The following is a 13,334-nucleotide window of genomic DNA, read 5'->3' as shown; positions in this document are numbered from 1 at the left end:
CCAGCCTAGGGGCACTGTGATGGGGACGGTACATGAGACTTATACCAAGCACCTTCATTGTGGGGTCCGCACCAAGGGTGGTGTCCGCGTGGGGCGGGTTTCCCGTGGGTAGGGGAATGAACAAGCATAGAGGCAGGCAAGGTAATGTCCCTATGACGAAGGCGTCAGGGACTGGCGGTAGTAACATGTCATGTGCCGACTCATTAGGGATGCGAGTTCTACACCAAGCGCATTAATTTGCGAGCGCATTAATTTGCGAGCAGCAAGGCAGGCAGGGTAGATCCCTATTGCATCTCCTGGGTTGGTCCTTGGGCATAATGCACGGGGGTACGCAGTACCACTCATGGAGCCAACTTCTTGGGAGGATGACAAGCGCCCAGTCCATGACATAGGGCTGCCATTCACCAATACTGAAATTCTAGCTAATGTAACACAACTTTTGATCTAGCTTATCCATTTTTGCCCAAAATCCAAAGCTATCCATCATACTGAATAAATACCCCCAAGTGACACTGCCATATGCCTTTTCAAAGTCAAGTTTTATCACTTCCCAACTCTTTTTCCTTGCTTTCCACCAATCCAGAACTTCATTAGCTACCAGTATTCCATCCATTGTGTTCCTACCCCCCAATAAAGCAGATTGTGAATTACTAATGATTAGAGACAACACCTTCTTTAGTATAAAAGATAGCACCTTAGTAAGAATTTTGTAAATAGATCCAATCAAGCTAATGGGTCTATAGTCAAACAAGGTGCAGAGGTTATCCACTTTTGGAATCAATGCAATGAATGAAGAATTCAGTCCTCAACAACTTACCATGAGTGAAGAAATCCAGGAAAAATTGCAATATCTTCACCTTCATGAATTTCCAACATTTTTTGATTCCCATCAAGTTAAACCCATCAGGCCCAGGGGCCTTATCCCCATTACACTCCTTCACTGATCCCCAAACTTCATCTTTAGAAAATTCCTTATCCAAGTCAGGTGCAAACTGGGAAGATGGAATAGATGGAAACCCCCCTCTCAACTTTGGCATGTTCTTCCAATCTCAAAAAGCTTTCCTAAAGTGACTCCAAACTTCATGTCTGATGATAACTAGATCCACTTGAGCAACACCTCCAATTGAGAGACAGTTTATTAAATTCACATTTTGTCTACACTTTGTCATTATGTTAAAGAATCTAGTGTTTCTATCCCCTCTTAATGCCCACTCCTTCCTAGACTTTTGTAGGTATTCCATACCATTTTCACACCCCTTGTATTGAAAAATATCATGTTTTGATGCATTGAGTTGAAGAAAATAGGAACAAATGAAAGGAAACTAAGTTAGGGAAGAAATTGACGTGAAATAATTAAGAGAAAAGTGAGCAGCCTTCACTAATTGGACCATATATCCTTCTATAGTTGGAATTTGATGTGAGACCACCACCATTAGAAACTAGACTTCCGAGACTTCAATCTAGACTCAAAATTTGCCCAAAACAGATTCTGGATGAGGAAGATATACCCATTTGAAGTTGAATTGAAAACCCAATCGCAAACCTCCACAAGTGCAGCCAGCCCTCTGTTGGGACTGCAAGAATTCTCACATGCGGCCAACCCTCGGTTTGGACTGCAAGAATCCACGTGTGGCCAACAGAACATTTGCCCAGTTTGCCCCTTTTCATCCTTTTTGACTCATCGAGCCTCGTTTCACCTAAATGGAACTTGAAATGTACTCGAATAAAACTTGAAAATTGACCAAGAAGTGTATAGTTAAAGGAAGTAATGTAAACCTATGCTAGAACACTAAAATTAGACCCGAAAAAGAGAAGTAACACATCACTTTGAATTGTGTTTCATGAATGCTCGTACTTTCCTTGTACATCGGAGTCTTACAGATGATCCCCATTCCTAAGAGCCATTGGTAAGTAATATTATTGTAAAGTTATATTTAAATATTTGTTTTGAAACTTAAGAATGCATCATGCTTTGAGAAAACTTATCTTTGTTTCATAATGAATGAATATCCTATACTCTTGTATAAATGTATATAAATAGCATCCTCAAATTAGTCCTAGCCATTGGGGGACAGTAAGCGTGCCAATGGCAATTGTTTGAGATCTCCCTCACCACTTGTAGGTGGGGTTGTCTAATCAGTGTATGGACCAGTTAGTCCCTCATTTCGTTCTGATGGATGTGCATTGATCGACAATACGCAAACTCTTTGTATTTTGGGAGGAACCTATGTCGACACTACACGACACCAATACAGGTGCGGGATACGGCTCTTTACAAATGGATACAGCTCTGTTTTGCCCCAAATGCAAAAGAAACGAAAGAGGAGAGAGCAAGGAGAGAACCTGATCACTGACTTCGAAAGGGTGAAGACATCAATCCCTATGGTCGGTGGGTTCAACAACTTTGATCTCACGCCAATTGAGCTCTATCCCTTCGACTTCGACGAGCACCACCGTAGATGATCTATCTTCGATGAGCTTGACATGATACGTATGTTTTGCAAACTCTCAATATTCATTCATTTACCACATACTATAATATTATTCACTAGGTTTTGAATCACCCCTCTCCCTCTCCCTTATATGTATGTAGGTGAAAGAGATGTATCATAGAGAGTTTGACTTCTTGAAGTTATGTATATATATATGGTAACAAAAAGGAAGTGTTTCAGAAAAAGTGTACTCACCTTTAGTAGAAATATTCCTTTCGAGCAATTGCATCCCTTATAAAGAATTATGTAATCAAGAATGTTGCATATTTCTTTTCTTATAGTTATGCACTGCTCTAAATGGATGTTTCAAATAGACTCAATGGACTCAATTAAAGAAATTAATGGCTTCTGCAACACAACAAATTTGACCCCAATTATCATAAGAGTCCAACTTGTTTGATTTAAGGCTGCAAACAAGCCGAGCTTTGCTGAGCTCGAGCTCGGCTCGTTTGCTTATCGAACTTGTTTATTGAGCTTGAGCTCAGCTCGATAACTAACTGGGCTCGAGCTTAGCTCAACTCAACTCGTTAATATTGATGAAACTCGAGTTCTCGACTTAATAACATTTTTTTAATAATATTTATATTATTTAAATAAAGATATTTAAATAAAAAATATTATTTATATTATTTAATACACAAATAATATAAATAATGTATTTATGCTATTATTTATATATATTTATATATTATTTAATATATAAATAATATATTTATTATATAATTTAAATAAAGATAAATGAGCCAAGCTTATTTAAGCTCGAGCTTGTTTACTAAACAAGCTTAATATTCTAGCTTGAGCTCGATTCATTTACTAAATGAGTAAATGAGTCGAGTCGAGCCGAGTCGAGCCAGCCCACCAGCAGCTTGGTTCATTTGCAACCCTAGTTTTATTTAGTTAGGCCTTTGATAGTCCATAATTACTAGCCGGTCACTACACTATCCTGTTTGGAGCGGGATGGGGTCGTGACAATAGAACTAAGACTTCTTAAACTAAATAGAACAAAAAAGGAAACTACTAAACATACTTTAACTTCTAAAACTTATTTAACACCTATAATAAAAATAATTTAATAATTTGGCCCACAAGACAACCCATGCGCAACCCGCCAACCCACGTCCAGACATTGTGCAAATTATGATAATACCCCTATTCTTGAAAAACATTTAAAACTTTATAAAACTGAACCGAAACAGAAAACTTCAAATAAAACAGAAATAGTACTTAAAATGACTCAAAATCATATTATGCAAGTTTCCATGCAGTTTTAGTCTTGAATGGGAGCCAAATTCCGATGATTCCTTGCATCTTTGAATTTGCTTTTCCTTGATTGTCTTATGGATTGCATCAGTATGACAACCTAAAAAAGAGTGAATTCATCCAGCAACAAAAGCTAGTTGTCTTAATTAGTTCAGGACTTGATAAGATCCCGATCAAAAAGATTAAAGAAACAATAAACTGAATTAAAGTAGAGAATATAGAAGAACTAAACAATCACATTGAGACAACATGAACCCATCAAAAGATTAGTGTACATATAGAGCAATTTTGGTGTTAGTGACAAAATAACCATACCGGTATCCTTCTCTAAGAGTATCTTGATCAGTTTTAAGAGGCAACTTTTCTTCTGTAGATCTTTCATTCCCATAGAAGCCAACTGTAAAGAAACATACAATTGTTTCAAAAAAATATTCAAGAAAAAAGGAGGGGGTAAGTTTATGTACATGTGTAATATTACTCACTTAAAACTAAACTAAGACTTCCAAAAAAAACAAGGCGTCTACAATTCTAGTAGTTGATATATATTACGCAAAGCATGGATGCAAGAAAAGTTGCCAATTTGATTTTCATATGGAGCCCACTTGGAGACAATGAGATAATTTTTTATCAATTGAATCAAATCCTCATGCAATCCATAAGATGATCAAGGAAAAGCAAATTCAAAGATGCAAGAAATCATGGACTTTGGCTTGCATTCAAGACTAAAACCACATGAAAATTTGCAAAATATGATTTTGAGTAAGTCCTATTTATGTTTTATTTGAAGTTTTCTGTTTTGGTTCAGTTTTATATAGTTTTTAAATGTTTTTTAAGATTAAGGGTTTTATTGTAATTTGCAGAACGTCAGGATGTGGGTTGGCCGGTTGCTCATGGGTCGTCTTGTGGGTCAAATTATTTAATTACTTTTATTTGTAGGTCTTAAAAAATGTTCTTGAAGTCAAAGTATTTTAGTAGTTTCCTTTTTTGTTCTAGTTAATTTAGGAAGCCTCGTAGTTCTATATAAAACCATGTAATGTTTATAATTTGATGGAGTTGATATTTTATAGAATTTTCAGAGCTTTGAAGCCTCTTTGGGTTTGTGTGATGCAACTCTAACCGTAGGTGCCCCTTTTGAGGATTATAATGGCTTCAATAGGATTGCTTCACTTGTTAAATCTAAGGTTTCTTCTGACCAGAGTGATATCTTATCTAGGGCAGTTTCTCTAGATAAGATTAAAGAGGCCTTTTGGTCTCTCGAAGCCAACAAGGACCCTAGCCCCAATTGTTACTTTGCGGATTTCTTTAGGAGTGCTTGGGACACTATAGGCTATGATGTGTTGGCTGCTAATAAATCCTTTTTTGATTCTGGGGTCCTTAAAGAGATTAACAACACCATTGTTGCCCTTATTCCTAACGTCCCTAATCCTGAGAAAGTAGGTGAGTATAGGCCTATTTCCTGTTGCAACACTATTTATAAGTGCATTGCCAAGATCATTGCTAACATAATCAAATTGGTTCTTCCTGATCTTGTTGACCATGTACAATCTGCTTTTGTTCATGGGAGGAGGATAGCTGACAACATCTTCCTTTCCCAAGAACTCACAAGCGGCTATCGTAGGCATTCTCTTGTCCCCAAATGTGCTATGAAAGTTGATATTATGAAAGCCTATGATAATGTTAGACGGGAGTTTGTTCTTGATATCTCAAGGCCATGGCATTTCCTACTAACATGATAGTGTGGATTGAAGCTTGCATGATGAGCCCTTCTTTCTCTATTAGCATCCATGGCAACCTTCATGGTTACTTTAAAGGTGCTAGAGATCTTAGACAAGGTGATCCAATGTCTCCTTACCTTTTTTTCTTGGTTATGGAAATTTTAGCTAGAATCCTCGCTGCAAAATCTCTTGATCCTAATTTTAAATTCCATTGGAGATGTGACAAGACTAAATTGTCAATATGTGCTTTGTTGATGACCTTATGATCTTTTACTGTTAATTCCATCAATGAGGGTCACTTTGAGTTTAAAAGCTTGTCTGGCCTTACTCCTAGTCCCTCCAAAAGTCAGGTTGTGAGAGGCATCTTAGGGATGAGATTCTACATATTATGCAATTCTCTGAAGGTACTCTCTCTGTTAGGTATCTTGGGGTTCCTCTTATATCCACAAAGTTGAAAGCTATGGACTGTAGTCAACCTGCTGACGGATCAATAAGAGGATCAAGAATTGGACCAACAAATCCCTCCTATGTTGGGAGAGCTCAACTTATTCAAACCATCCTGTTTTCTATGCAAGTGTACTGGTCCTCTCTTTTTATTCTTCCTAACAAAGTGATCAGGGAGGTTGAAAGTCTGTTGAGAGCTTTCCTTTGGTCTGGCTCTGAGTTGAAGAAGCATAGTGCTACGGTTTACTGGGATAATGTGTGCTCCCCTAAAAATGAAGGGGATGAAAATCTGGAATATTGTTGTTGTTTCTAAGCATATCTGGTATCTTTTTTTCTGGTGGTGAGCAGTCTACGTGGTGTCAGTGGGTCAAGTCCTACCTCCTGAAGAGTAACAATTTTTGGAAGGTAAAAATCCCTGGTGACTCTTCCTGGATTTGGAGGAAATTACTCTCCCTTAGGGAAAGAGTTTATCCTTTCATTAAACATAAGATTGGCTTTGGTGCTAATACCTTTTTGTGGTATGACAATTGGCATCCATAAGGGTCTATTCATGATAAATATGGGGACAGAATCCTGTATGACTCTGGTCTTAGTAGTGTGGCTAGAGTGCAGGATATTGTTCAGGGTCATTCTTGGCACTGGCCTTTTCCCAATTCTAGGGAGATTAGGGAGATCATCTCTGGTACCCCATCTTCTCTTAAACCTGACCCTAATATTACTGATAAGGTTACTTGGGCCTTGTCCCCTGATGGCCAATTTACCATTAAGTCTGCTTGGGATCATTGGAGGAACAAGTTTGATAAAGATCCCTGGCACAAACTTATTTGGAGCCCTCGTATGATTCCTAGAGCTAGTTTTGTTGTCTGGATGGCAACTAAGGGGAGACTTACTACTGGGTATAGACTTAAGTTGGTTGGCATTACTCAAACCTCAGATTGTTTATTTTGTATGGATCCTTTAGTGGACCATAACCATCTCTTCTTCAGATACCCTTATTCTAGCAGAGTGTGGCATGTCATTAAGTCTAAGTGTAATGCTACTCGGCCTGATTTAGTTAATTTGTTGGCAAAATCCATAAAGGGAAAGCTCTGTGTAAGGTCATCTCCAGCTTGGCTCTCACCAGCACTTTTTACCATCTTTGGATTGAGAGAAATAACAGTCTCTTCACTAAGGATAAAAGGCCTGAAGAGGTCATTATCCTTAGCATTGTTAACATGATTAGATGCAGGTTGTTGTCTGTGGATAATCTTAGCACGTCAGGTGAAGACAGCTGGTTCTTGTCTACCTGGAATCTCCCCCAGTTAGTGTTCAAATATCCTCCAACAGTGAGTGGTGAGAGCAGTATAATGAGGGTCGAGTGAAGGTTAGCATAAAATGAGTTTTCTGTAAATAGTGTGTTATTTTGCAGGTCTTCAGAAGCTTTTAATCCGAGTGGTGTGAGTTATTAAATTGTGGGTTGAGTGATCGTGAGCATCAAAACTGTGGGTTGAGTGGCAGTGAGATTCTATATGGTGGGATTTTACTAATATTAGTGGATTATATATCTGTTCTTTCGTATTTTTGTATGCAGGTTGCGGTAAATTGCCAGCTTTGGAGGGTGAATGAGTGTTGTGAGTTCCTAAATTGTGGGTTGAGTGATGTGAGCCCTCAAATAGAGTGTACTTGTTTGGGTCTATCATCTGGACTTCATATTTTGTTAGTCTGTTATGGTTCTCAGACTCCTCATGCCTTAAAGATCCCTGCCATCTCACTGTGGTTTCATGCTTATTTTTGTATTGAGCAGGATAAATTGGCAAAGGATAGGATTTGGAATGCTTGGAGCAGTCTACACAGAACTTTGTTCCTGTTTCTGTGGTGGAATTTTCTAACTCCTGAAGGACTGAAGGTGGACATACTGTATATTTAGGCCTCGTTTGGCATGCGACAATTTTAGCCTAAAAGCCAAAAAGCTACAAAAAAACCAAAAAGCCTACAACCTATACCAAAAAGTCAGATTCTCTTTTCTCTCTACTTTTTGCACATCTTTTCGTAAAAAATCAAAAAGTCATTCCAAACATACTAGTTTTTTTTTTTTACCTCATATTTTAGCCAAAAGGCCAAAAAATTACTAAAATAGCCTGTTCCCAAATGAGGCCTTAGTATTTTGTACCCTTTTTGTAATGAAGCTCTTCAACCCTCCAAAGATCTGGAGCTGTTGGCTGGTGGTTGATGATGTTTGCAAGCTGCTTTTATTTTTGGAAGATGCCTTATGATATGTGGATATGGTTAATTTTCACACTCTATACAGTTTGGTTAGTTTACCTACTCTTCGGGTTGTGCAAGGGACAGTGACTTTTTGCTTATAGATTTCATGGCTTTGGTTTTGTTCATGGCCACCGGCTCTTTACATGTGGTCTGTGAAAATTGTTGTTCCCTTGAACCTTCTTTAGTTATACGTGTTCTATGCTCTTACTGTTATGTTAGCTACAGGATCCATCATAGGCATTGATATATATGTTTAGTGCTGGGTTTTGATTACTGTTTTGTAGCTCAGTGGGTCTTGTCTTGGTGTCAAGGTGCGCCCATCCAAGGGCCAACACCTTGATGCCACACACATTTGTGTCCTTGGAGAGCCAAAGACATGCCCAAGAATTGTTGGTGCAAGTACAAGCAAAGGCCCAAGGCATAGTGCAAGACAGCCCGCGGCATGCCATGAGATAGCACGTGCCAAGCCGCAGCCAGCAGCAACCCAGGCCGCAGCCTTGCCAGCAGCCCAGCAGCAGTGCCAGGCCACAGCAGGCTGCAGCCCCAGCCACAGCAGGCCGCAGCCTTGCCTGTGCAGCAGCAACTTTAAGGCACATTTTGGAGGGTCAAATGTAATCTTTTTGCCTTGTAAATTTTTATGTAAATTCCTTAATATTAAAGGTGTTTTGGGATCAAATTTTGTAATTTTTCTCTTTTTGTAGAATTTTTAGATATTCATTATGACTTGCTGGAAATTTGTGTTAATGCATATTGTTAGAATTTCCCATCTTTACCTTCACCTACTCCACTACACATTCCACTTCACCTACCTCCACTTCACCACACACTCCACTACCTTCACCTACTCCACTACACATTCCACTTCACCTACCTCCACTTCACCACACACTCCACTTCACCTAACCCACTATCACCTCCACTACACCTACTACCACATTTTCTTCTATATATAGATTGTATAGGAATTGTAAAGACAACAATCTTGTAATACATCAATCAATAATATACTTCAATATTGTTTATATGGTATCAGAGCAGGTTTAGAACCTAATATTTTAGCTTCACCGGCGGGCGGCAACCTCACCTTAGCCGTCCGCCGGATCCCAACCTATTCCCCTATCATCTCTATCATTCTATTATTCTCGATCATGGAGTCGTCTTACAACAAACAGGTGGTCCTCATCACAGGCTATACCACTGGCGGCATATGCCACGCGCTCGCACGAGCCTTCGCCGCCGAGAAATGCGTGGTGGTGGCGACGAGTCGGTCTCGGTCGTCCATGGCGGACCTGGAAGAGGACTCAAGGTTCTTCCTTCAAGAGCTCGACGTGTTGTCCGATGAGAGCGTCCAAAACGTTCTCTCCAATGTTCTTCAAGAGTTTGGACGCATCGATGTCCTCGTCAACAATGCTGGGGTCCAATTCGTAGGACCTCTTGCTGAGATCCCTCTTTCTGCAATTCAAGCTACTTTCAATACCAATGTTTATGGTACCATGAGATTGATACAAGCTGTGGTGCCTCACATGGCCTCTAGACAGAAGGTTAAGATTGTAACTGTGGGAAGTGTTTCTGTTTTGGCCCCTCCACCATGGGCAGGTGCTTACACTGCATCTAAGGCTGCTCTGCATGCACTAACTGATTCCTTGAGATTGGAACTTAGGCCATTTGGGATCGATGTTATCAATGTTGTCCCAGGAGCCATTAGATCAAACCTAGGAAATTCTGCTGCAGCTAGCTACAGTCGAATGCCTGAATGGAAATTATACAAGCAATTCAATGAAGCAATCCAAGCAAGCCCTCAACAGCACCTTGAAACTTATTTTATTTTATTTTCTTATCTCTCTTTTTGACTATTACAACACAGCACCAGCACACTTGTTCCCACCTTTCATCATGGTCTCCACTTTCTTTTCTTTTTTTTTTATTTTAATCCATCTTTTTGAAAACAAAACCGCATCACCAGCTTTGCACACCAACCCAATTTCCATCTCACATTTCTTTTTTTTAATATATATATATATATATATCTTAAAATAATGCATCATCAAACCACACCCATGTGCACCCACGTTCTTTCCCCCTTTTCTTTTATTTAACTATATATATATATATATTTATTATCATATATTTTCACTACTCCTATTTTTATTTTATTTTATTTTATTTATTCTCTCTTTCTTTTTCTATCCATTTTCCTTATTATAAAAAAAAAAAAAAAAAAAAAAAAAAAAAAAAAAAACAACAACAACAAACCAAGGAAGACGACGAACTGCTACCACACTCATTTTATTCATATTGGGGCTCATCCCGATCATCATTTTACAACAAAAAAAAAAAAAAACAAAAACAAAAACAAAAAACACAAACCAACACAAACCATCCACACCCACAGTGGGATTTTTCTTCTCTACTCTGTCGCCGGCCTCTTCTTTTTGCCTCCAGTCTGCTCCTCCACTGCAGCATCTGGCGGTCCTCCAAATCGGAACATCACGGTGGCCTTCCGTTTCAGTTCCTTATTTTCCGCCTTCAGCACGCTTATCTCTGCTCGCGCATCCTTATACATGCGTTGGAGCAGAGCCAGCTGAGAGTTTAAATGTTGCACCTCATTTGTCCTACTCTGCAGCCGGTTCGACAAATTTGTGACCGCCGTCATGGTTTCCACGCATGACTTCAGAGTATACTGATTAGCCTCAATATCAGTTTGCATCGCCATTTTTTGCTCCACCGACCGCATCGGAAAGTTCAGTGGAGCAAAACCAGAGGTGTTTGGTTGCGGTTCACTGGCCACCGCACCAGTTATTTCTCTTGTGGGCTCGTTCAGTTCTGGAAAGAGCGTGAGCAGGTTCTGGGTAGCTGGACGGGAAGAAGAGGCCATGTTTTTGAGTTGCTAAGTGTTTCAGAGAAGGGTTGGTTTCCGGGTGTTTCAAGATTTGCAGAGACAAGCTCTCCGAGCGTTCAGAGGTTTCAGACTCGTATGCACAGCCTTCGCCTCAACCTTGTTTTAAATAGCCAGGGCCAGCCACGCGCATCGCGCGCCTCTTGCCGCCCGACAAATTGGCACGCCTTTTCATGGCACATCTTTTGATAAAGTGGGCACGCCTTTTGATGGCACGCCTTTTGAAAAATTGAGCGCACCTTTTGAGGATGCGATTTTTTATGGGTCCGACAAGACTCTATAAACTGTCCCGATATTTGATACCGGTTAGCTCCTTTATGGGTCCGACAAGACTCTGTAAACTGTCCCGACATAGATTCCGGTTAGTTTCTACAAGGGTCCGACAAGACTCTGTAAACTGTCCCGACATAGATACCGGTTAGTTTCTACAAGGGTCCGACAAGACTCTGTAAACTGTCCCGACATTGATTCCGGTTAGTTTCTACAAGGGTCCAGCAAGACTCCGTAAACTGTCACAACAACTGTCACCACATTATCTGCTACAACGGTCCGACATGACCCCATAAACTGTCTTCTACAACGGTCCGACATGACCCCATAAACTGTCTTCTACATCGGTCTGACACCACCTTACAGTGTCCTCTACATGGTTATGACACCCCCATTCAGTGTCCTCTACAACGTTATGACACCACCATCCAGTGTCTTCACCAATGGTCTGACACGACCATACAGTGTCTCTTATCCTCGTTTATTTTTATGTATTTTCTTGTTTTGTTCCTCTCTTCAAACTCAAGTTGGTTAGTTTCTATCCTCCTTGAGTTTGCGGGGGGCTGTTAGAATTTCCCATCTTTACCTTCACCTACTCCACTACACATTCCACTTCACCTACCTCCACTTCACCACACACTCCACTACCTTCACCTACTCCACTACACATTCCACTTCACCTACCTCCACTTCACCACACACTCCACTTCACCTAACCCACTATCACCTCCACTACACCTACTACCACATTTTCTTCTATATATAGATTGTATAGGAATTGTAAAGACAACAATCTTGTAATACATCAATCAATAATATACTTCAATATTGTTTATACATATAATAAGATAGTGGCATGTATAGAATATGATAGTGGTGTTGGTGGTAGATAGTGGCATGTATAGAATATGATAGTGGTGTTGGTGGTAGATAGTGGCATGTATATAATATGATAGTAGTAGATAGTGGTAATATATAATATGTAAGTGGCATATAATGGGTTATAATGATGTTTGTAATATCTCCTATATAAGGAGTGTCATTTGGTCTTGTAAACGAAGAAGTTTTGAATATAACAGAAATATATTCCTTCTTCCTCATATTTTCGGAGTTCTTCTTTCTCATATTTTCTAAGTTGGTATCAGAGCAACAAAAAACACAGCAGCCCTAAAACCGTCATAGCCATGTCGGAAGTCACGTCCGAAACCACTTCAACCCCTGCCACTGTCATTCCAGTGAAAACGTCCAACTCTCACTCTGTCCAAATCACCACCATCCGCCTAAATGGTGATAATTTTCTCCGCTGGTCACAATCTGTCCGGATGTATATCCGTGGGCAAGGAAAGATCGGTTACATCACTGGTGACAAGAAGGCTCCTGCTGTTAATGATCCGCTGTTCGACAGTTGGGACGCTGAAAACTCCATGGTTATGACATGGTTGGTCAATTCCATGGAGGAGGATATAAGCTCTAATTACATGTGCTATCCTACTGCACAAGAATTGTGGGATAATGTTAGTCAGATGTATTCTGACCTAGGAAATCAATCTCAAGTTTTCGAATTAACTTTGAAGTTGGGAGAGATTCGTCAAGGAGATGATTCCGTCACCAAATATTTCAATTCGTTGAAAAGGTTGTGGCAGGATCTTGACATCTTCAACACATACGAATGGAAATCGGTTGACGACTGCAACCACCACAAGAAAACTGTGGAAGACAGCCGTATTTACAAGTTTCTTGCCGGCCTCAACATTGAGTTCGATGAAGTGCGAGGAAGAATTATTGGCAGACCTCCTCTCCCATCCATTGGCGAAGTATTTGCCGAAGTCAGAAGGGAAGAGAGCCGAAGGAGCGTCATGCTTAAGAAAAAAGGTACTGGTGAATCAATTGAAATTTCTGCTTTAATTAGCGATGTTGCGGCCAACAAGGCTGCAAATTACCAGCGCAGGTTTGATGATAAGCCACGGGTCTGGTGTGATTTTTGCAACAAGCCTCGCCATACACGCGAAACGT

At 40.0% G+C, this 13,334-nt stretch overlaps 2 protein-coding genes across 2 annotated transcripts in view; one reads left to right on the top strand and one right to left on the bottom strand.

Moving 5' to 3' along the window:
• LOC114319513 (folate-sensitive fragile site protein) overlaps nt 1–13,334 on the bottom strand; it is an 87,915-nt gene that overhangs the window by 55,447 nt on the left and 19,134 nt on the right. Inside the window, exon 3 of the mRNA XM_082869119.1 lies at nt 4,068–4,149. Coding sequence (XP_082725245.1) covers nt 4,068–4,149 — 82 coding nt within the window. The remainder of the gene's footprint in view (nt 1–4,067; nt 4,150–13,334) is intronic.
• Nucleotides 8,901–10,051, top strand: LOC145790700 (short-chain dehydrogenase RED1-like). Its single transcript, XM_082869120.1, has one exon. The coding sequence runs from the start codon at nt 9,304–9,306 to the stop codon at nt 10,003–10,005; it is 702 nt and encodes a 233-aa protein (XP_082725246.1). The 5' UTR covers nt 8,901–9,303; the 3' UTR covers nt 10,006–10,051.

The sequence above is a fragment of the Camellia sinensis genome, chromosome 5 (assembly GCF_055761805.1).
Source record: "Camellia sinensis isolate YWXY chromosome 5, ASM5576180v1, whole genome shotgun sequence".
Lineage (NCBI taxonomy): Eukaryota > Viridiplantae > Streptophyta > Magnoliopsida > Ericales > Theaceae > Camellia > Camellia sinensis.
Note: the sequence above shows the minus strand (reverse complement) of the source record. Positions and strands in the feature narration are given on the sequence as shown.